The sequence below is a fragment of the Plectropomus leopardus genome, chromosome 23 (genome assembly GCF_026936395.1).
Source record: "Plectropomus leopardus strain MGB_pleo_1.0 chromosome 23, ASM2693639v1, whole genome shotgun sequence".
In the NCBI taxonomy this organism is placed as follows: domain Eukaryota; kingdom Metazoa; phylum Chordata; class Actinopteri; order Perciformes; family Serranidae; genus Plectropomus; species Plectropomus leopardus.
Genome location: NC_142198.1, coordinates 16,379,013 through 16,402,882, shown reverse-complemented (window position 1 = coordinate 16,402,882; position 23,870 = coordinate 16,379,013). Strand labels below are relative to the sequence as shown.

The 23,870-nt window shown below is 39.8% G+C and overlaps 1 protein-coding gene and 1 long non-coding RNA gene across 2 annotated transcripts in view; one reads left to right on the top strand and one right to left on the bottom strand.

Moving 5' to 3' along the window:
• Positions 1–17,931, top strand: part of LOC121961845 (uncharacterized) — a 38,606-nt gene extending 20,675 nt beyond the window's left edge. Inside the window, exons 20-24 of the mRNA XM_042511890.2 lie at positions 15,140–15,217; positions 16,008–16,047; positions 16,138–16,183; positions 16,410–16,824; positions 17,197–17,931. Of these exons, the coding sequence (XP_042367824.2) occupies positions 15,140–15,217; positions 16,008–16,047; positions 16,138–16,183; positions 16,410–16,824; positions 17,197–17,673 (1,056 nt within the window). The 3' untranslated portion in view covers positions 17,674–17,931. The remainder of the gene's footprint in view (positions 1–15,139; positions 15,218–16,007; positions 16,048–16,137; positions 16,184–16,409; positions 16,825–17,196) is intronic.
• On the bottom strand, positions 16,561–22,373 carry LOC148185683 (uncharacterized). The gene is made up of 3 exons (XR_015775736.1): positions 21,319–22,373; positions 17,194–17,574; positions 16,561–16,809 (listed from the first exon to the last, which is right to left on the bottom strand). It is a non-coding gene; the product is annotated as an uncharacterized LOC148185683 (long non-coding RNA).
• Between the last annotated feature and the right edge of the window lie 1,497 nt (positions 22,374–23,870).

The window sequence follows — 23,870 nt, the reverse complement described above, 5'->3', positions numbered from 1 at the left end:
TTTGGTCGGATTTTTCGACATGCCAAATTATGCTTTTTTAGGTGTTTTTTGCAACTTTCTTTGCTATGGCGTGTTTTGGCAGGCTATTCTAAGCTGTTTCCAACTGTTTTTAACAGTTTTTAGGATGGGTCTAATTTTGACATTTTTGCCTTACTATAGTCTTGGATTTTTGGTTGGATTTTTCGACATGCCAAATTATGCTGTTTTGGTTTTTTTGCAACTTTCTTTTGCTATGTGTTTTGGCAGGCTATTCTAAGCTGTTTCCAGCTGTTTTTAACAGTTTTTAGGACGGGTCAAATTTTGACATTTTTGCCTTACTATAGTCTTGGATTTTTGGTCGGATTTTTCAACATGCCAAATTATGCTGTTTTTGGCTTTTTTTGCCAATTTATTTTCTATAGCGTGTTTTGGCAGGCTATTCTTGTTCCAGCTGTTTTAAACAGTTTTTTGGAGATGTCAAATTTTGACATTTTTGCCTTACTATAGTCTTGGATTTTTGGTCGGATTTTTCGACATGCCAAATTATGCTGTTTTGTTTTTTTTTGCAACTTTCTTTGCTATAGAGTGCTTTGGCAGGCTATTCTAAGCTGTTTCCAGCTGTTTTAAACAGTTTTTAGGATGGGTCTAATTTTGACATTTTTGCCTTACTATAGTCTTGGATTTTTGGTCGGATTTTTCGACATGTCAAATTATGCTTTTTAGGTGTTTTTTGCAACTTTCTTTGCTATAGCATGCTTTGGCAGGTTATTTCTAAGCTGTTTCAACTGTTTTTAACAGTTTTTAGGATGGGTCTAATTTTGACATTTTTGCCTTACTATAGTCTTGGATTTTGGTTGATTTTTCACATGCCAAATTATGCTGTTTTGGTTTTTTGCAACTTTCTTTGCTATAGCGTTTTGGCAGGCTATTCTAAGCTGTTTCCAGCTGTTTTTAACAGTTTTTAGGACGGGTCAAATTTTGACATTTTTGCCTTACTATAGTCTTGGATTTTTGGTCGGATTTTTCAACATGCCAAATTATGCTGTTTTTGGCTTTTTTTGCCAATTTATTTTCTATAGCGTGTTTTGGCAGGCTATTCTAAGCTGTTTCCAGCTGTTTTAAACAGTTTTTTGGAGATGTCAAATTTTGACATTTTTGCCTTACTATAGTCTTGGATTTTTGGTCGGATTTTTCGACATGCCAAATTATGCTGTTTTGTTTTTTTTTGCAACTTTCTTTGCTATAGAGTGCTTTGGCAGGCTATTCTTACCCTTTTCCAGCTGTTTTAAACAGTTTTTAGGATGGGTCTAATTTTGACATTTTTGCCTTACTATAGTCTTGGATTTTTGGTCGGATTTTTCGACATGCCAAATATGCTGTTTTGGGGTTTTTTTTGCAACTTTCTTTGCTATGGCATGTTTTGGCAGGCTATTCTAAGCTGTTTCCAACTGTTTTTAACAGTTTTTAGGAGATGTCAAATTTTGACATTTTTGCCTTACTATAGTCTTGGATTTTTGGTCGGATTTTTCGACATGCCAAATTATGCTGTTTTGGTTTTTTTTTTTGCAACTTTCTTTGCTATGGCATGTTTTGGCAGGCTATTCTAAGCTGTTTCCAACTGTTTTAAAAACAGTTGGAAACTGTTTTAAACAGTTTTTAGGAGATGTCAAATTTTGACATTTTTGCCTTACTATAGTCTTGGATTTTTGGTCTGATTTTTCGAAAATTTTTCTTTGCTATGGTGTGTCTTGGCAGGCTATAATTTGGCATGTCGAAAAATCCAACCAAAAATCCAAGACTATAGTAAGATAGATAGATAGATAGATAGATAGATAGATAGATAGATATACTTTATTGATCTCAAAACTGAGAAATTGGGGTGTAGCAGCGCCATACAGTAAGAAAAGAGAATAAAGAGCACACATTCTTAATAGAATATAAGAAATATGCTTAAAAAAACAAAAAAAAACCAAGAGACTGTACATATCTACATATATACATGTGTAAAGTGCAGAACAGTATCTGAATAAATATAAATAAAAATAAAGTCAGCAGTGTAGAGAGACATGGAGCTAAGACCGGAGTTTAAAGCGCAGACAGAGGTGAGTTATTGTACAGGTGGATGGCTTGTGGCAGGAAAGATTTCCTGTATCTGTCCTTTCGACAGCGACGCTGAATCAGTCTGTTGGAGAAGGTGCTCCGCTGTCGGTTCAGTGTGTGGTGGAGGGGGTGCTCAGCATTGTTCATGATGGCGAGCAGTTTTTTAAGTGTCCTCCTCTCCGTCTCCACGGTCTCCAGCCTGAGACCCACCACAGAGCCAGCTTTCTTAATTATTTTATTAAGTCTGTTGGTGTCACTGGCTCTGATGCTGCTACCCCAACAAACAGCAGAGAAGAAGACGGCACTGGAGACAACAGACTGGTAGAAGATCTCCAACATCTAAAAACTGTTAAAAACAGCTGGAAACAGCTTAGAATAGCCTGCCAAAACAAGATATAGGAAACAAAGTCGCAAAAAGAGCCCAATACAGCATAATTTGGCACGTCGTGAAATCCGACCAAAAATCCAAGACTATAGTAAGGCAAAAATGTCAAAATTTGACCCGTCCTAAAAACTGTTTAAAACAGCTGGAAACAGCTTAGAATAGCCTGCCAAAACACGCTATAGCAAAGAAAGTTGCAAAAAAAAGCCCAAAACAGAATAATTTGGCATGTCGAAAAATCTGACCGAAAATCCAAGGCTATAGTAAGGCAAAAATGTCAAAATTTGACCCGTCCTAAAAACTGTTGAAAACAGCTGGAAACTGCTTAGAATAGCCTGCCAAAGCACGCTATAGCAAAGAAAGTTGCAAAAAAAGTCCAAAACAGCATAATTTGGCATGTCGAAAAATCCGACCAAAAATCCAAGACTATAGTAAGGCAAAAATGTCAAAATTTGACCCGTCCTAAAAACTGTTGAAAACAGCTGGAAACTGCTTAGAATAGCCTGCCAAAGCACGTTATAGAAAAGAAAGTTGCAAAAAACACCAAAAAAAGCATAATTTGGCATGTCGAAAAATCCGACTAAAAATCCAAGACTATAGTAAGGCAAAAATGTCAAAATTTGACATCTCCTAAAAACTGTTAAAAACAGCTGGAAACAGCTTAGAATAGCCTGCCAAAAGACGCTATAGCAAAGAAAGTTGCAAAAAAAGCCCAAAACAGAATAATTTGGCATGTCGAAAAATCCAACCGAAAATCCAAGGCTATAGTAAGGCAAAAATGTCAAAATTTGACCCGTCCTAAAAACTGTTTAAAACAGCTGGAAACAGCTTAGAATAGCCTGCCAAAACACGCTATAGAAAAGAAAGTTGCAAAAAACACCAAAAAAAGCAAAATTTGGCATGTCGAAAAATCCGACCAAAAATCCAAGACTATAGTAAGGCAAAAATGTCAAAATTTGACATGTCCCAGAAACTGTTAAAAACAGCTGGAAACAGCTTAGAATAGCCTGCCATAGCACGCTATAGGAAACGAAGTTGCAAAAAACACCAAAAAAAGCTAAATTTGGCATGTCGAAAAATCCGACCAAAAATCCAAGACTATAGTAAGGCAAAAATGTCAAAATTAGACCAGTCCTAAAAACTGTTTAAAACGGCTGGAAAATGGTTAGAATAGCCTGCCAAAGCATGCTATAGAAAAGAAAGTTGAAAAAAACACCAAAAAAAGCATAATTTGGCATGTCGAAAAATCCGACCAAAAATCCAAGACTATAGTAAGGCAAAAATGTCAAAATTTGACCCGTCCTAAAAACTGTTTAAAACAGTTGAAAAGCTTAGAATAGCTCACAAAACATGCTATAGCAAAGAAAGTTGCAAAAAAAAGCCCAAAACAGAATAATTTGGCATGTCGAAAAATCTGACCGAAAATCCAAGGCTATAGTAAGGCAAAAATGTCAAAATTTGACCCGTCCTAAAAACCTTTGAAAACAGCTGGAAACTGCTTAGAATAGCCTGCCAAAGCACGCTATAGCAAAGAAAGTTGCAAAAAAAGTCCAAAACAGCATAATTTGGCATGTCGAAAAATCCGACCAAAAATCCAAGACTATAGTAAGGCAAAAATGTCAAAATTTGACCCGTCCTAAAAACTGTTTAAAACAGCTGGAAACTGCTTAGAATAGCCTGCCAAAGCACGTTATAGAAAAGAAAGTTGCAAAAAACACCAAAAAAAGCATAATTTGGCATGTCGAAAAATCCGACTAAAAATCCAAGACTATAGTAAGGCAAAAATGTCAAAATTTGACATCTCCTAAAAACTGTTAAAAACAGCTGTAAACAGCTTAGAATAGCCTGCCAAAACACGCTATAGCAAAGAAAGTTGCAAAAAAAAGCCCAAAACATAATTTTGGCATGTCGAAAATCCAAAATCCAAGGCTATAGTAAGGCAAAAATGTCAAAATTTGACCCGTCCTAAAACTGTTAAAAACAGCTGGAAACAGCTTAGAATAGCCTGCCAAAGCAGGCTATAGCAAAGAAAGTTGCAAAAAAAAGCCAAAACAGAATAATTTGGCATGTCGAAAAATCCGACCAAAAATCCAAGACTATAGTAAGGCAAAAATGTCAAAATTTGACCCGTCCTAAAACTGTTGAAAACAGCTGGAAACTGCTTAGAATAGCCTGCCAAAGCACGCTATAGCAAAGAAATTTGCAAAAAAAAGTCCAAAACAGCATAATTTGGCATGTCGAAAAATCCGACCAAAAATCCAAGACTATAGTAAGGCAAAAATGTCAAAATTAGACCAGTCCTAAAAACTGTTTAAAACGGCTGGAAAATGGTTAGAATAGCCTGCCAAAGCATGCTATAGAAAAGAAAGTTGAAAAAAACACCAAAAAAAGCATAATTTGGCATGTCGAAAAATCCGACCAAAAATCCAAGACTATAGTAAGGCAAAAATGTCAAAATTTGACCCGTCCTAAAAACTGTTGAAAACAGCTGGAAACTGCTTAGAATAGCCTGCCAAAGCACGCTATAGCAAAGAAAGTTGCAAAAAAAGTCCAAAACAGCATAATTTGGCATGTCGAAAAATCCGACCAAAAATCCAAGACTATAGTAAGGCAAAAATGTCAAAATTTGACCCGTCCTAAAAACTGTTGAAAACAGCTGGAAACTGCTTAGAATAGCCTGCCAAAGCACGTTATAGAAAAGAAAGTTGCAAAAAACACCAAAAAAAGCATAATTTGGCATGTCGAAAAATCCGACTAAAAATCCAAGACTATAGTAAGGCAAAAATGTCAAAATTTGACATCTCCTAAAAACTGTTAAAAACAGCTGTAAACAGCTTAGAATAGCCTGCCAAAGCAGGCTATAGCAAAGAAAGTTGCAAAAAAAAGCCAAAACAGAATAATTTGGCATGTCGAAAAATCCGACCAAAAATCCAAGACTATAGTAAGGCAAAAATGTCAAAATTTGACCCGTCCTAAAAACTGTTGAAAACAGCTGGAAACTGCTTAGAATAGCCTGCCAAAGCATGCTATAGAAAAGAAAGTTGAAAAAAACACCAAAAAAAGCATAATTTGGCATGTCGAAAAATCCGACCAAAAATCCAAGACTATAGTAAGGCAAAAATGTCAAAATTTGACCCGTCCTAAAAACTGTTTAAAACAGCTGGAAACAGCTTAGAATAGCCTGCCAAAACACGCTATAGAAAAGAAATTGGCAAAAAAAAGCCAAAAACAGCATAATTTGGCATGTCGAAAAATCCGACCAAAAATCCAAGACTATAGTAAGGCAAAAATGTCAAAATTTGACATGTCCCAGAAACTGTTAAAAACAGCTGGAAACAGCTTAGAATAGCCTGCCATAGCACGCTATAGGAAACGAAGTTGCAAAAAACACCAAAAAAAGCTAAATTTGGCATGTCGAAAAATCCGACCAAAAATCCAAGACTATAGTAAGGCAAAAATGTCAAAATTAGACCAGTCCTAAAAACTGTTTAAAACGGCTGGAAAATGGTTAGAATAGCCTGCCAAAGCATGCTATAGAAAAGAAAGTTGAAAAAAACACCAAAAAAAGCATAATTTGGCATGTCGAAAAATCCGACCAAAAATCCAAGACTATAGTAAGGCAAAAATGTCAAAATGTGACACGTCCCAGAAACTGTTAAAAATAGCTGGAAACAGCTTAGAATAGCCTGCCAAAACACGCTATAGAAAAGAAAGTTGCAAAAAACACCAAAAAAAGCAAAATTTGGCATGTTGAAAAATCCGACTAAAAATCCAAGACTATAGTAAGGCAAAAATGTCAAAATGTGACACGTCCCAGAAACTGTTAAAAATAGCTGGAAACAGCTTAGAATAGCCTGCCAAAACACGCTATAGAAAAGAAATTGGCAAAAAAAGCCAAAAACAGCATAATTTGGCATGTCGAAAAATCCGACCAAAAATCCAAGACTATAGTAAGGCAAAAATGTCAAAATTTGACATCTCCTAAAAACTGTTAAAAACAGCTGGAAACAGCTTAGAATAGCCTGCCAAAACACGCTATAAGAAACAAAGTTGCAAAAAAAGCCAAAATAAAGCATAATTTGGCATGTCGAAAAATCCGACCAAAAATCCAAGACTATAGTAAGGCAAAAATGTCAAAATTAGACCCATCCTAAAAACTGTTAAAAACAGCTGGAAACAGCTTAGAATAGCCTGCCAAAACACGCTATAGGAAACAAAGTTGCAAAAAAAGCCCAAAACGGCATAATTTGGTACGTCGAAAAATCCGACCAAAAATCCAAGACTATAGTAAGGCAACAATATCAAAATAAGACCCATCCTAAAAACTGTTGAAAACAGCTGGAAAAGCGTTAGAATAGCCTGCCAAAGCATGCTATAGAAAAGAAAGTTGCAAAAAAAAAAAAAAACAGCATAATTTGGCATGTCGAAAAATCCCACCAAAAATCCAAGACTATAGTAAGGCAAAAATGTCAAAATTTGACATCTCCTAAAAACTGTTAAAAACAGCTGGAAACAGCTTAGAATAGCCTGCCAAAACACGCTATAGGAAACAAAGTTGCAAAAAAAGCCCAAAACGGCACAATTTGGTCCGTCGAAAAATCCGACCAAAAATCCAAGACTATAGTAAGGCATCCATCCATCCATCCATTTTCTTCCGCTTATCCGGGGTCGGGTCAGCGGGCAGCAACCCTAAGCAGGGAAACCCAGACCCTCTCCCCGGCCACTTCATCCAGCTCTTCCGGGGACCCAGATGCGTTCCCAGGCCAGCTGAGAGCGTAGTCTCTCCAGCGTGTCCTGGTCTTCCCAGGGCCTCCTACTGGTGGGGCGTGCCTGAACACCTCACCAGGGAGGCGTCCTGGAGGCATCCTAATTAGATGCCGAGCCACCTCATCTGGCTCTCTTCTCAATGCGGAGGAGCAAGCGGCTCTACTCCGAGCTCCTCCCGGATGACCGAGCTTCTCACCTATCTCTAAGGGAGAGCCCAGCCACCCTACGGAGGAAACTCATTTCGGCCGCTTGTACCCCGATCTAGTTCTTTTCGGTCACTACCCAAAGCTTCGTGACCATAGGTGAGGTAGGAGCGAAGATCGATTGGTAAATCGAGAGCTTTGCCTTTCGGCTCAGCTCCCTCTTCACCAAGACAGACCGGTGCAGAGTCCGCATTACTGCAGGCGCTGCACGATCCTGTCGATCTCCGTTCCATCCTTCCCTCACTTTCGTGAACAAGACCCCAGTACTTAACTCCTCCACTTGGGGCAGGACTTCATCCCCGATCCGGAGGGGCACGCCACCCTTTTCGACTGAGAACCATGGTCTCGGATTTGGAGGTGCTGATTTTTCATTCCAGCCGCTTCACACTCGGCTGCGAACCGATCCAGTGAGAGCTGAAGGTCAGCGGCCCGATGAAACAACAGGACCACATCATCTGCAAAGAGCAGAGACCTAATCCGGGGGTCACCAAACCGGACCCCCTCAACACCCTGGCTGCGCCTAGAAATTCTGTCCATAAAAGTTATGAACAGAATCGGCGACAAAGGGCAGCCCTGGCGGAGTCCAACCCTCACGAGCTTGAGTTCGACTTACTGCCGCGGCAATGCGGACCAAGCTCCGGCACCGGTCCATACAGAGAACGGACAGCCCGTGTCAGGGAGTCCGAAACCCCATATTCCCGGAGAACCCCACAGGACTCCCGAGGGACACGGTCGAATGCCTTCTCCAAGTCCACAAAGCACATGTGGACTGGTTGGGCAACTCCCAAGCACCCTCAGGATCCTGCCAAGGGTCCAGAGCTGGTCCACAGTTCCACGACTGGGCGAAAACCGCGTGCTCCTCCTGAATCCGGGGTTCGACTATCCGGCGGACCCTCCTCTCTAGTACCCCGAATAGACCTTACCAGGGAGGCTGAGGTGTGATCCCCTGTGGTTGGAACACACCCTCCGGTCCCCTTCTTGAAAGAGGACCACCACCCCAGTCTGCCAGTCCAAGGGCACTGCCCCGATGTCCACACAATGTTGCAGAGTCGTGTCAGCCACGACAGCCCCACAACATCCAGGGCCCTGAGGAACTCTGGGCGGACCTCGTCCACCCCGGGGCCCTGCCACCGAGGAGCTTTGACCACCTCGGTAACCTCAGCCCAGAGATAGAGGCCCACCCCGGGTCCCCCAGGCCCTGCTTCCCCAAGCGGAGGCGTGTCGGTGGGATTGAGGAGGTCTTAGTATTCCTTCCACCGATCCTACAACGTCCCGAGTCGAGGTCAGCAGTGCCCGTCGCCACCATACACAGTGTTGGCGGAGCACTGCTTCCCCCTCCTGAGGCAGCTGGATGGTGGTCCAGAACCTCTTGAAGCCGTCCAGGAAGTCGTTTCATGGCCTCGCCGAACTCCTCCCATGCCGGGTTTTCGCCTCGGCGACCCGCCCGCCGCCTCCGCTTGGCCTGTCGGTACCTGTCTGCTGCCTCCAGTCCCACAGGCCAAGAAGGCCGATGGGACTCCTTCTTCAGCTTGACGGCACCTACGCCGGTGTCCACCAAGCGGGTTCGGGTGTTGCCGCCCGACAGGCACCAACCACCTTACGGCCACAGCACGGTCGGCCCGCCTCAGCAATGGAGGCACGGAACACGGCCCACTCGGACTCAATGTCCCCAGCCTCCCCGGGACATGGTGAAGCTCTTCCGAGGTGGGAGTTGAAGCTCCTTCTGACGGGAGACTCTGCCAGACGTTCCCAGCAGACCCTCACTATCGTTTGGGTCTGCCAGGTCTGACCAGCGTCCTCCCCACCATCGGAGCCAACTCACCACCAGATGGTGATGGGTTGACAACTCCGCCCCTCTCTTCACCCGAGTGTCAAGACATACGGTCAAGTCCAACGATCGACTACAAAGTCGATCATTGAACTGCGGCCTAGGGTGTCCTGATGCCAAGTCTTGCGATATGGACACCCTTATGTTTGAACATGGTGTTAGATTATGGACAATCTGTGGCGAGCACAGAAGTCCAATAACAAAACACCACTCAGGTTCAGATCGGGGCCATTCCTCCCGATCACGCCCCTCAGGTCTCACTGTCGCGTTGCCACGTGAGCATTGAAGTCCCCAGCAGAGCAGAGGGAGTCCCCAGAAGGAGCACTCTCAGCACCCCTCTAAGGACTCCAAAAGGGTGGATACTCTGAACTGCTGTTTGGACCATAGGCACAAACAACAGTCAGGATCCGTCCCCAACCAGCGGAGGGAGGCTACCCTCTCATTCACCGCGTAAACTCCAAGCATTGCAGGCACAGCCGGGCAGCCAGGCTGCCACCCCTGCCCGGCGCCTCTCACCAGTGCCAACTCCAGAGTGGAAGAGAGTCCATCCCCTCTCAAGAAGACTGGTTCCGGGCCAAGCCATGCTGCGTCGAGGTGAGGCCGACCATCTGGTCGGAACTTCTCAACCTCGGCACCAGCTCAGGCTCCTTCCCCAGAGAGGTGACATTCCACGTCCACAGAGCCTAGCTTCTGCAGCCGAGGATCGGACCGCTAAGGTCCCTTCGCTGCCGCCCAGCTCACATTGCACCCGACCCCTACGGCCCCTCCTATGGTGGTGAGCCACGGGAAGGAGGTCCCATGTCACCTCTTCGGGCTGTGCCCGGCCGGGCCCCATAGGGAAAGGCCCGGCCACCAGGCTTCGCCATGAGCCCCCACCCCAGGCCTGGCTCCAGGGGGCCCGGTGACCAGCGTCCGGGCGGGGAACTCTGGACCATCGGTTGATGTCATCATAGGGTCTTGTGAGCTCACGCTTTGTCTGGTCCCTCCCCTAGGACCTGTTTGCCATGGTGACCCTACCAGGGGCATGAAGCCCCTCGGCTAACTGAGCTCCTAGGATCACTGGGACACGCAAACCCCTCCACCACGATAAGGTGGTAGCTCAGGGAGGGGTATATATAGTAAGGCAAAAATGTCAAAATTTGACCCGTCCTAAAAACTGTTAAAAACAGCTGTAAACAGCTTAGAATAGCCTGCCAAAACACGCCATAGCAAAGTAAGTTGCAAAAAAAGCCAAAATGAAGCATAATTTCGCATGTCGAAAAATCCGACCAAAAATCCAAGACTATAGTAAGGCAAAAATGTCAAAATTAGACCCATCCTAAAAACTGTTAAAAACAGCTGGAAACAGCTTAGAATAGCCTGCCAAAACACGCTATAGCAAAGAAAGTTGCAAAAAAAGCCCAAGACAGCATAATTTGGCGTAATAGAAGAATCCGACCAAAAATCCAAGACTATAGTAAGGCAAAAATGTCAAAATTTGACCCGTCCTAAAAACTGTTGAAAACAGCTGGAAACTGCTTAGAATAGCCTGCCAAAACACGCCATAGCAAAGAAATTTGCAAAAAAAGCCCAAAACAGCATAATTTGGCATGTCGAAAAATCCGACTAAAAATCCAAGACTATAGTAAGGCAAAAATGTCAAAATTTGACATCTCCTAAAGACTGTTAAAAACAGCTGAAACAGCTTAGAATAATGCCAAAGCCACGCTATAGCAAAGAAAGTTGCAAAAAACACCAAAAAAAGCATAATTTGGCATGTCGAAAAATCCGACCAAAAATCCAAGACTATAGTAAGGCAAAAATGTCAAAATTTGACCCGTCCTAAAAACTGTTAAAAACGGCTGGAAACAGCTTAGAATAGCCTGCCAAAACACGCTATAGGAAACAAAGTTGCAAAAAAAAACCCGAAACAGCATAATTTGGTACGTCGAAAAATCTGACCAAAAATCCAAGACTATAGTAAGGCAAAAATGTCCAAATTTGACCTGTCCTAAAAACTGTTAAAAACAGCTGGAAACAGCTTAGAATAGCCTGCCAAAACATGCCATTGCAAAGAAAGTTGCAAAAAAAGCCAAAAAAAAAGCATAATTTGGCATGTCGAAAATCCGACCAAAAATCCAAGACTATAGTAAGGCAAAAATGCCAAAATTTGACCCGTCCTAAAAACTGTTGAAAACAGCCTGAAACAGCTTATAATAGCCTGCCAAAGCATGCTATAGCAAAGAAAGTTGCAAAAAACACCAAAAAAAGCAAAATTTGGCATGTCGAAAAATCCGACCAAAAATCCAAGACTATAGTAAGGCAAAAATGTCAAAATTAGACCCTTCCTAAAAACTGTTAAAAACAGCTGGAAACAGCTTAGAATAGCCTGCCAAAACACGCTATAGGAAACAAAGTTGCAAAAAAAGCCCAAAACGGCATAATTTGGTACGTCGAAAAATCCGACCAAAAATCCAAGACTATAGTAAGGCAAAAATGTCAAAATTTGACATCTCCTAAAAACTGTTAAAAACAGCTGTAAACTGCTTAGAATAGCCTGCCAAAGCACGCTATAGCAAAGAAAGTTGCAAAAAACACCAAAAACAAGCAAAATTTGGCATGTCGAAAAATCCAACCAAAAATCCAAGACTATAGTAAGGCAAAAATGTCAAAATTTGACCCGTCCTAAAAACTGTTAAAAACTTCTGTAAACTGCTTAAAAATAGCCTGCCAAAACAAGATATAGGAAACAAAGTTGCAAAAAGAGCCCAATACAGCATAATTTGGCACGTCGAAAAATCCGACCAAAAAAAAGACTATAGTAGGGCAAAAATGTCAAAATTTGACCCGTCCTAAAAACTGTTGAAAACAGCTGGAAACAGCTTAGAATAGCCTGCCAAAGCACGCTATAGCAAAGAAAGTTGCAAAAAAAGCCCAAAACAGAATAATTTGGCATGTCGAAAAATCCGACCAAAAATCCAAGACTATAGTAAGGCAAAAATGTCAAAATTTGACATCTCCTAAAAACTGTTAAAAACAGCTGGAAACAGCTTAGAATAGCCTGCCAAAGTACGCTATAGCAAAGAAAGTTGCAAAAAACACCAAAAAAAGCATAATTTGGCATGTCGAAAAATCCCACCAAAAATCCAAGACTGTAGTAAGGCAAAAATGTCAAAATTTGACATCTACTAAAAACTGTTAAAAACAGCTGTAAACTGCTTAAAATAGCCTGCCAAAACAAGATATAGGAAACAAAGTCGCAAAAAGAGCCCAATACAGCATAATTTGGCACGTCGTAAAATCCGACCAAAAATCCAAGACTATGGTAAGGCAAAAATGCCAAAATTTGACACGTCCCAAAAACTGTTAAAAACAGCTGGAAACAGCTTAGAATAGCCTGCTAAAGCACGCTATAGCCAAGAAAGTTGCAAAAAAAGTCCATAACAGCATAATTTGGCATGTCAAAAAATTTGACAGAAAATCCAAGACTATAGTAAGGCAAAAGTGTCAAAATTTCTCCTAAAAACTGTTAAAAACAGCTGTAAACAGCTTAGAATAGCCTGCCAAACCACTCCAAGACATGTCATCGCAAACAAAGTTGCAAAAAGAGCCCAAAACAGGCTAATTTGATACGCTGAAAATCCGACCAAAAATCCAAGACTATAGTAAGGCAAAAATGTCAAAATTTGACATGTCCTAAAACATGTTATAAACAGCTGGAAACAGCTTAGAACAGCCTGCCGAGACACGCTATCGCAAAGAAAGTTGCAAAAAGAGCCCAAAACAGCATAATTTGGTATATCAAAAATCCAAACGAAAATCCAAGGCTATAGTAAGGCAAAAATGTCAAAATGTGACACGTCCCAAAAATTGTTGAAAACAGCTGGAAACTGCTTAGAATAGCCTGCCAAGACACGCCATAGCAAAGAAAGTTGCAAAAAAGAGACAAAAACAGCATAATATAGCGTATATAGCATGAAACGTCCCAAAAACAACATAAAATTGCGGTAGAGGAATTGCACAGCATAGAATGTTGCAAAAACGACCAAAAATATAAAAGTAATATGTCGAAAATATGACCAAATATGCCAAACTATAGTATGGTGAAAAATGTCAAAATATGACATATCCAAAAACAGCTCAAAACCAGCATAGAATGGTATGTTGTCAAAATTGACAAAGAAAAAGCACTTTAATGTTACATTATAGTATGCTGTCAAAAATGACTCCAAAATGTCACTGCATAATATTTTGTCAAATGCTGAATAATCAAAAACGTCTTAGTATAGTATGTCGTCCAAAATGACATACAAACACCATGGTATAATGCGTTACCAAAATGTCCAAGTTGCACAAAAATGCCATAGTGATGTATTTCGTCAAAGATCTCACAAAAAGGTCTTTTGTTTTTACCAAATATTACTTAGATGTCATAGTACTGTTTGGCTTCCCAAATAGCATGTCACAGTAACAGTATGTCGTCTAAAATGGCAAAAAAAAAAAAAAAACACAATAGGAAATGAACTTTTAACAAAATTTGTACAACATGAGAAAATATAGCATGTTAAACAGTTATAGTACAGCATGTCAAAAGTACACTCACCCCCTCCTGGCTGTATGTGTCAGCGCACAGATGGCTCACATCCATCTTCCCACCTGCTAGCACGAAACACTGCCGGCACTGTTTCAAGGAGGAAGATGGCATAGTACAGTATGTTATTCAAAATAGCATCAAAAATGTTGCTGTAAAGTATGTTCTTCAAAACTGAAAATAAAAGTCATAGTATAGTATGTCGCATGAAATAGCATAATAGGTCATGGTGTTGTATCGTCCAACATATAAACATAAAACCTCAATACTGCATGTCTAACAGTCATAGTATGTCAGAAGTAGACTTACGGTCTTCAGGGTGAATGCGTCCAGGAACAACTTAAGTCACACGTACCGTTTATATCGCTGTCTTTAAAAATGTAGATGTGAGATCTTCCCGCCTGAGAGCACAGAACAGTTATACTTTCAGCACAGTTTCAAGGTGGACAGTCATGATTAGTGTCACCGTTTTCGTGACTTACCGATTGTTCTGTTCCAGAGATATGTTGTTCGGTAATGAACGGAAAAGTGTTGAGTTTTTTTCATGACATTACAATAATAAAATTGACCTATGAACTTTTGGATGCAAAAAGTTATCGCTTTATCATTAGACATTTGTATTAACTTTGTCTTTAGTGGAAAAGTTATTCAAGCATATTCTAAGATTTGTTTTGTGGGGACACAGTGACCTTGAACGTTGAACTTCAAGCACAAAGTCACAAGTGGACATTCATGCTAAACTTGAGAAAACTCTGAAAGCCTTCTTGAGCCAAAAGACTAGAAAGAAAAATAAATATAAAAAAATAAAAGGTTAAAATTGGAATATAAATGCCATAAATTAAATAAAGCAAAATAAAACATCAAAACTGAAAAGGACAAAAAACAGAAGAAACACAACATTCATAAATATAATCAGTTTGTCAATAAATAAATCCCTGTAGAATAAAAAATAAAAATAAAATAAAATGCAAACAAATAATAACTTAAAACTAATGCTAAACTACAGTTTCAAGCAGCACCTTTATGGGACACGAGGATAATTTTTAAGTGAAGCACTGGGGGACCTTGGTGATTAATGTATGCATTGTATAAATAATGCAGACTAGCACATATATATTATATTATATACTATATATATTAAAGCACATATATATATTTCTGAAATGAGAACATAACATGATGCAGGGGGAAAGTTTTAGCCATCATGTAATGGAAAACGGGATTTTAGGATTGTAATTGGTACCATGTAACAGCTCTGTACTCAGTGTTCGGACAGAATTGATTTAGAGTGCTGTGTTGTTCTGTTGCAGGAAGTAGTGGAGGTTCAGACTCTACAGATGGCTGAAGTACCTGTGCCCAGTGAGGGAACAGACCTGGATCCTCTAGATGTAAGCTTGTCTTATGTCTTTTGATACGTACATAGTGTCATAGTGTCACTGAAAAAAGCATAAAAAGTCAAAGTATAGTATGTCAGCCAAAACAGAATAAAAAGCTATAATCAAGTATGTCGACTAAAATAGCATAAATTTGATAGGTTTGTATGTTGTCAGATATATCATGAAAAAGTCACACTAAAGTGGGTCGTCCAAAATAGTATTAAAACACCAAAGTATAGTATGTCATCCAAAAAAGCATAAAAGTACAATATGTCGTCCAAATTAGCATAAAAACTATACTATAGTATGTCGTCCAAAATGGCATAAATAAAGTCATAGATAGTACGTCGTCCGAAAATATCATTAACAGGTAAACTCCCGCACACTGTCCAATTTGCAAGAAAACATTTATTTGCAAAGTTTCGTTACCAGACCTTCATCAGGCAAACAGTTTGTCACAAAGGGCTGGACTTCCTAAATAGGATGTATCATAACATATTATAGTACGTCATGCAAAATGGCCAAAAAAAGTCATAGTATGTCGTCCAAAATAGCTCGAAAACTTCATGGTATAGAATGTCGTCCAAATCACAGTAAAAACATAATGCATGATAGTTTTGTATGTTGTCCAAAATACCACAATAAAGTCACAGCCTAGTATGTCCTCCAAAATAGCATGAAAAAACATCATAGTATTGTACGTCCTCCACAATAGCTTTTAAAAGTAACATTACTGAATGTTATCCAAAATAGTATTACAAAGTCAGAGTAAAGTAATGAGTATAAAATTGTTCACTTACAGGATGAAGACGGCCTTCTGTCGTGGTGGAAAACTGTAGACGGTAGGCTTTTGAATCACGATGTTTTGGTGATTTACTGATTACTATGTATTGCTTAAAGTATAATTCGAAGTACTTTCTTTCCTGTGTCAGGATGGGATGAGTGGAATGAAGCCAATCAGAATGATGAACCTGAAGAGTAAGTAGCTCATCTATTGAAGCATCAATTTGCTTGTGAAAGTATTTTTTCTCGAAGGGACAATTAACCCCCAAATCAAAAACACATATTTTGTAGTCCTGTTGTTCAGTATAGATTATTTTGGTGCGACTTGCTGAAGAAGGCGGACATCTCCAGATGTCTCCAGTATTTACGACAAGTACGCTGCACCCTCAGAAAATCCATCATGTCTTTTTCCTTGTCTCAGGGTGGTGGAAGAAGCAGCTGATCGTGTCTTCATGGCAGCTCGTCTTTTTGTTCGCTTCTTCAACCAGCGTGGCGCCTCACTCCAGCAGCGTATCCTGGAGCTGCTCTCTATGGCCGACGCAGCTGATTTGTTCCATAAGAAAACGGTCACGGCCAGCGTTGGCGGTGGGGTAGCCAGTGTCGCAGGGTCCATCACTACCATCACCGGCCTCATTCTGGCGCCCTTCACAGCAGGAGCGTCGCTCATCGTCACCGCTGTAGGCATCGGTGTAGCTACGGCGGGCGGGGTGGCGTCTGCTTCAGCCAACATCACCGACACAGTCCACTCAAAGACGGACCGCAAGAAGGTGGAGAAGATGATCCAAGACTACGAGGAGGAGATGAGGGACATCAAGGAGTGCCTGGAGTTTTTGCAGGTGAGACGAAAGGAGAGAAGTTTGTCAGTTGCATATAATCAATCATCAAAAACTTAGCAAGAATTAGTTTAAAAAAAGACCTAATTGTACATATGTAATTATACATTATGTAATTTTACCCTAGCTTTTTTGAAACTGTTTTCTAAATCTAGTCATTTCACGCAATTTGTGGAAGCCAAGTTGCTCATTTCATTTTCCCTGTTTTGAAAGAAACTACACCAATTTGCTTTAAAAGGCTCAAAGCTTTAAATACTCATGAAATGCTTCTGAAAGCAAAAAAAGAGTTCAAAGGGTTAATATTGCCCAATTTAAATAATAACAATAATAATAATAATAAATAAAAATTCAAATGTTCTCTTTTCTACCCACCAGGAAGGGATGGAGACGCTTGAAGAGTGGGACTTTGAGAAGTACGCTGAGAGCATCGCGAAAAAGCACCTCAACCAGAACGTCAAACACGTGATGAAGGAGGGCGGCCGGGCCGGGAAGGCTTTAGTGATCAACACCGAGAGCCTGATCAGCACCGTTCAGGTCCTCAGTGTTGCAGGGGGCGCTGCCAAAGCCGTGCAGGTGATGAGCATTACCACTGGAGTCATGTCGGGTCTCTTCCTGGCGCTCGATGTCTTTTTCCTGGCGAAAGACACCATGGAGCTCAAAAAGGGGGCCAAGACGGACTTTGCCGCAAAGATCCGAGAAGTTTGCAAGGACCTGCAGGACGGGCTGCTGGAGCTGAACCGCATCAAGGAGGAGCTGCAGAAAACCATGGATGGGATCGAGGTGGAGGTAGAAGAGGAAGATGAAGAGCTGTTAAAGTCTGATCTGAAGAAACTTATCGAGCTTGAAGAATGAAGGATAGAAAACGTCACTGTCTTAACTCTGGAGAAAGATAGTTGATTATTGAGAGTTACATACCACTTTTAATCCTACTGCCAAAAACTGTAACTATTTCTCGCAAGAGCTATTTGTAGCAAGTTATATTTTAAATATTTATTAGTTATATTTATAGTATTAGTAGTAATTTTAATTACGTGTGTGTGCCATGTGTTTGTGCCATGATGATCTGTTAACTTTATTTGCAATAAAAGGGTTTTCATGTTTAATAATCCAGCTCTTTTTAATCTGTCTGTTTGTTTTGGTTGTGAAGGGTAAGCGCTCACTACCTAACAGACCAGCAGAGGGAGGAAGACTTTTTTAGGCGGGATTAAGGGGTGGATGAAGCGTGATCACGTTGTGCTAAGGCAGTGATGCGTGCAAGGGAGACAGAAAAATGTTGAAAAACAACTCGGCCTGTCAGGCTGAATTCCTGGATGTTGGTCACATCTCAGTGATCTATAATTACAGAAGTTTTTAACAACGTCTGTTAGGTATATTATTGACACAGAGTATGTGCATGTTATTTACACAGAGAATGTGTACACGGAAAGGCTGGTGGCAGATTAGTGAAAAAAAGCAAAAGAAAAAACATGCACCTTTTAAAAAAGGTAATAGAAAAACAATGTTTTTACGCAGAGTTTCTTTTGAATGAGGAAGTCTTTTGAAAAAAAGTGAGTTCATTTCATGTCAAGCATACATGCTTTAGGTAAAAGGACGGAAAAAAGTTGAGCAATTCCGAGAACAAAGACGGGTCTAACGTGATGGTCTGGTGACTGATTCTGCCTTCTGTCCTCTGTACATTTTTTTGTTTCTGTTGACAAACTTGTTATTATTCAGGCTCAGACACTGTCTTTCCTTGCACTTTTTTTTGAAGATCATATTGAGGTCATAGTTCTTCAAGCATATCTTAAAACATAACTCGTGCCCATATTTAGTAGTGAATCAGTTTTTAGTCGTGGTTGATTGGTGGCTGTTCATCCCGCCTGAGAGAGAAGTTCTCTTTAAGCTCTGGTTTGGTTTTTTCAGGTCAGGTTGAATGAGGTTCTTATCCATAGCGAGTGTTTTACCAACATTAGATGGCAGTCACACCCCCAGCTTAGAGAAGCAGGCGGAAATGCAAGGTAAGCAATTTAATGATGGTGACCTGGGCAGCAGCAACGTATTTTAACCAGCTACAGAGAATTAAAAAACAACTGTTTAAGTGAAGGCTTTATTTAGAAAAGGCTGTCGACAATATTATCTGACCGGGAACTGAAGCCATTATGTTCATTTTTGCTCTCTTCAAATCCACCAAACTCCTTTTGATAAAAGAAAAAAATCTACCGATAAAAACAGCAGTTTAATACTAAAGAACAAAGGAGCTGCTTGTCTACCGCTGCCTCTATCAGTGTGATTGTGTTGTTGTTTGTCTTTGGTGTTTTAAAGGGTTAGTTCAGAAATACCAAAGTTACACAATAACACAAACAAACTGAGCGTTGTTTTTTTCGGTGGAGTCTGATGGCTTTGAAAAAAGCATAGAGAGAGAGCGCAGCAGTGAAAATATACTGAATAGAGCGTACACTTAAATTAAATTGATTTTTTGTTTTTTTAATTCATAATACTTTCTGCTGCTGCCCCGTTCACAGCGGAAGAGTTCTCAATCTCAACCTAAGCCTGTCGGGTCACAACGGAGCCAAAAAAGCCTGACAGTTCAAGACAAAAATTTCTACCCATTGGCCGGGTCAGATCGGGTTCTGGCTGGGGATTTTATTTTATTTTTGAAATAAATAAATAAAATGAAAAATTCATTTGACTGATTGATTGATGGAAATACAGTGTGGAGAGTTAGTGCTCCATCAAGGTGGTCAATTTTTTGCATCCCGACACAGTCGGTGTGTCTCTGGCATTAGAGGTTAACTAGTGCTTTTTTCGGGGGTTTGGCTCTGTAATTTATGTGATGATTTCGGGTTCCTGCCTTAACTTAAATGGGTCAGGTCGGGTTGTATTTTCCCGGTCCATTGAGAACTCTACGCAGCAGTACTCTAACCTGCTTCTCCAAACTGGGGGTGTGTCTCCCACCATCCGCTGAATGTAAGAGCATCCCTATTTTAAAAAAAGTGAAGTATCCCTTTGAATGATTTCAGTGGTGTGAGACAAGATCCACGTTCCTCATTTGACAAAAAAAATATATTTTAGTATAAGCTTTTAGGAGGCTTCAGTAGTCCGACTGAGTGAAATCAAGTGTTTTTTTGTTAAAAGTTTGCCAAACGAAGAACAATGAGAGAATTTCCTTTTTAGGAGAGTATTGATTTCTATCCACTATCCTGCATCGTGACGCAGATGGAAAACTAAGTGCTTCATATTTTTAAGGGCAAACTCAAGAGCTACCTTTTTAGTCTGGCTTTTATTAGCTATTTACTTTACCATTCATTTATATAGTTAAGTCTGTTTTCCTAGTTGGTATAACATTTTGTTATTTTTAGCATATTTATTTATTTATTATTTTACTGTTTGCTGTTATACTTTCATTTACCTCTTATGTACTGTTTAGAGTATTTAACTTTTTTTTAAAATTCATTATTATTGCTGATATTGTTTTATTTATGTATTCATTTTTATCTTTTTATCTGTAGGTTTTATCCTGCCTCTGGTGTTTCCTCACTTATGGTCACATTTCCTCAGTTTCTAGTTATTATTAATATTATCATTATTATTATTTTAGTGCTTTACTTCATTACAAAGTCTTGCTTTTTTATCCATGTGCTTGTGTGCACTTTGTGTTACAGTTTGGTTTTTATAAAATGTGCTATAAAAATACAGTCTGATTAAGTGATTGACTGATTCATGAATTCATTAATCAGATTCCCTTTTGATTCTAACTCAGACAGCTGAAGTGCCATTTTAGCTTTATGTACAAAGTGAGACTAGATTTTGTCCCTGAGCACTTACAATGAAATTGCTATTTATTCTCTTCCATCCTCTGTGGTATATACAGACAGATTGAACAGTTACAGTGACAAATATTTTATATATTGTATATATTTTATAATTTTATTGATTAATTGAATAAATTAATTAAAAATGAGAATTGCGATTTTCGCCTCTGCCATACATTCCCTAAAAGTCGGTCTTGTCATTCATTTGGAACTGGTTTCAGTTTTGCGGTATCAGATCTCTAACAAGTCAGAGTCCTGCAAAGTTTATTTAAAGGTTGTAACAACTAAAGGCAGCAGCATGACCACTTTGTTTCAACATCTCAAACACAGGCAGCAGCCGAGGGGCAAAACGCGTCTCACTCTGAGATGCACGAGACCGCGTCAGCCCACAAACAGCTGATAAAAAGCAGCTGAACAAATGAATTCATGTACAACTGCTTTGTGAAATTACTGCAGCCTTCCGTGGTAAAGACAAGTTTGCAGCTTGCACTTTAGCCCCAAAATTTACTTAAGTTTACAAGTTACTATATTAACACAAGTCTTGAATTTTTGCAGCTAAAATCAAAAGCAAAACTTGTTTTGAGTAATTTTTTTGTCATTTGAAGTTTGTTTTAAAGAAGGGAAAAAAAATCAATTACAATCATAAATCGGGTTTGGTGTGAAAAAATCAGAGATTTTATTTTTAGGCCACATCGCCCAGCCCTACTTGCATATCCAGCAGAACCACAGAAAAATCAGCACCCGCTGGAGTCGTCCCTCTGGCCATCTAAAACAAACAAAAAAAAACAAAGGTGAGATTTTATCGTTAAAATTCAGGTAGGAAAAAATGAAAAACATGACGAAAGCTGTGCTTACACACTATTCAGACTTTTTTAATGTTAAATTAGATAATGCATGTAAACATCACACAAATGTACCAATTCTTCACTACTTGTCATGAATTGTTAAAAGTAGTCAAGGTAAAATGACACACGGGTAAAATAACGTAAAAATCCACCCCAAAACAGAAAACATCTTTTATAATAATTAAGATTTTAGTAGTTCAGCTGTTAGGCTTCTGCTGGTTATCCTTACGAGAAACGTCATCAGTCCAAAACAACATAATCTGTACGATCTTTAGGGCTGGTAAAGCTAAAAATACCCATACTATTTGCCTATGATGTCTGATGCTTATCGTGCTTCCTTGTGTGACCTGCACCATCAGTATCTGTAGAAGTTTCCTCCAATGTGACGCAGCACATACGTAGAAACTGACTGAACTCAAGTAACGGGAATTTTTGGGATCTATCTCTTTATGTTTAGACCCCTAAATTTTGCTTGTACAGCTAAACCTCAGAACAGAAGAACGTCATCAGCACAAGCCGTTTAAGGTAAAAAACAGAACTGCGAATGCAGCAATGAGGAATCTTAGATCCATCTGATCTTATTTCTGATTATAACTTGATCGTCAGCCGAGAGACTGAAAATTCCCCTTTGATTGATTTAGTAACCCATCACTAATACGTGCCTTCAATGGAAAAACAAAAAGGAACGAATACTTCTGAGTTTTCTGGAAAGTAAACATCACAATCATTTATCACATCTGTATTTTCCCATCACAGAAAAGACTTCCTTGATTCTTCACATGTAACTTAGAAAGAATGTGCTGCAGCTTGTTTATGGCGCTGCCAGAAAAGTGCTTTACTAAACATCTGACTGTTTCTTCCATTTGAATTGGCTTTGCTTCATTAAGTAATCAAAGGTGTCTTTTCAAAAGCACATTTAAAGAAAGCATAATTTTAGTTCGTATTGATTTAGCTTTTCATTTCAATGAAAATAATTATAACCAGCTGGGACGTCTCACTGCCTGTGAACAGATATTGTCGACACGTTAGCTTTGCAACTGAGCAAGTTGCAGTCATAAAGCATTACAGATGTGTGGTTGAGATCAAAATGAAGGCCAAGTTCGAAGATGGGTGTGATCTGAGCAAGAAGGCTGGAAGTACGGAGTAGAAAATAGGGAAGGGATCAAATGCCCCTTGACTGTACGCCCCCAAAGCACATTTGTTTTGGGCAGCAGAAGTCATTGTGGTGGCCTGCAACAAACACACAAAAAAAAACGAATGTGGCGGGAAAGTCTGCAATGTTGCACTAACTTCTGTATGAATAAAAGCAGTGTTGGCAGAATTACAAAAGGAGCAGCAGCGGTAAAGAAAAACAGTAGGAAATTCATGAGCACACCTGAAAGTGACAAAAACTGACTTAACATAAAGACAAACCCAGAGGCCAAACTATTTTTTTTTCACCATAAAAAACAACATTAACATTTACATCCCAACCCACACAATGACTCTGGCAGCTGGAAGACAGCAAAGCAAAGAGAAGATCATTATAGAGTGTATTTACTCATTTTAAGCAGCACTGAAAAAATCTGCATGCGTGTATATTTACACACACACACACACACACACACACACACACACACACACACACACACACACACACACACACACACACACACACACACAAACATAATTTTTCTGTCATTTTTGTAATATTTTACTGAATTAGAGGAGTTAAGAATTTAAAGTCTACCCACAAATGTAGGGTTATTTTAGGTTATTTTTTTTTAAATTGTACATTTGTTCACTGTGCACTAAAGTAAAGCAGCTTGTCATTCAAGAAAATGATTGTTCATTTCTGTTCAACTTCACATGGGTCCAAGATCTTAAAATTCATCAGGTCTTTATCTTTGAGTATTATCCTTTGATTAAATACAAGTTTTTTGGGGGGAAACTCTAAATATAGACAAAGGCTCAGTGAATGCAATTTTAGAAAATTTTGTCAACTATCATGCATAAATGGCCCGGCCTTTTTCTATTTCCATGTTGCTCTTCTTGGGCGTCACTGTGCTTAAGTCAACACCTCTTGTCCTTGACAACACGGATGTAGTGAAGCAATTTCTTTCCTAGTTACAAGAGTCAACAAGTGGTGTGTGTGACGTAGGCTTTAGTATCTTGTTTTTTTTTCCACTTTTTTTTGCCTGTACAATATGCCTTTAACGTGTGTGCACATATGCAGATTATGGATGTTTTTTCTGCAGAATATTCTCAATAAAAACACAGATCTTTCTTTTGTGGTTGCAAATTTGTTTGTGTTAATGTATGAATTCCACATTCACATGTCGGCCTGGTTTAGTTATCACCAAATGGATTAGCCCTTCAGGGTCAATGAACGTCAACACGCAACTAAGACACAACGAGATGCCAAAAATCTGCT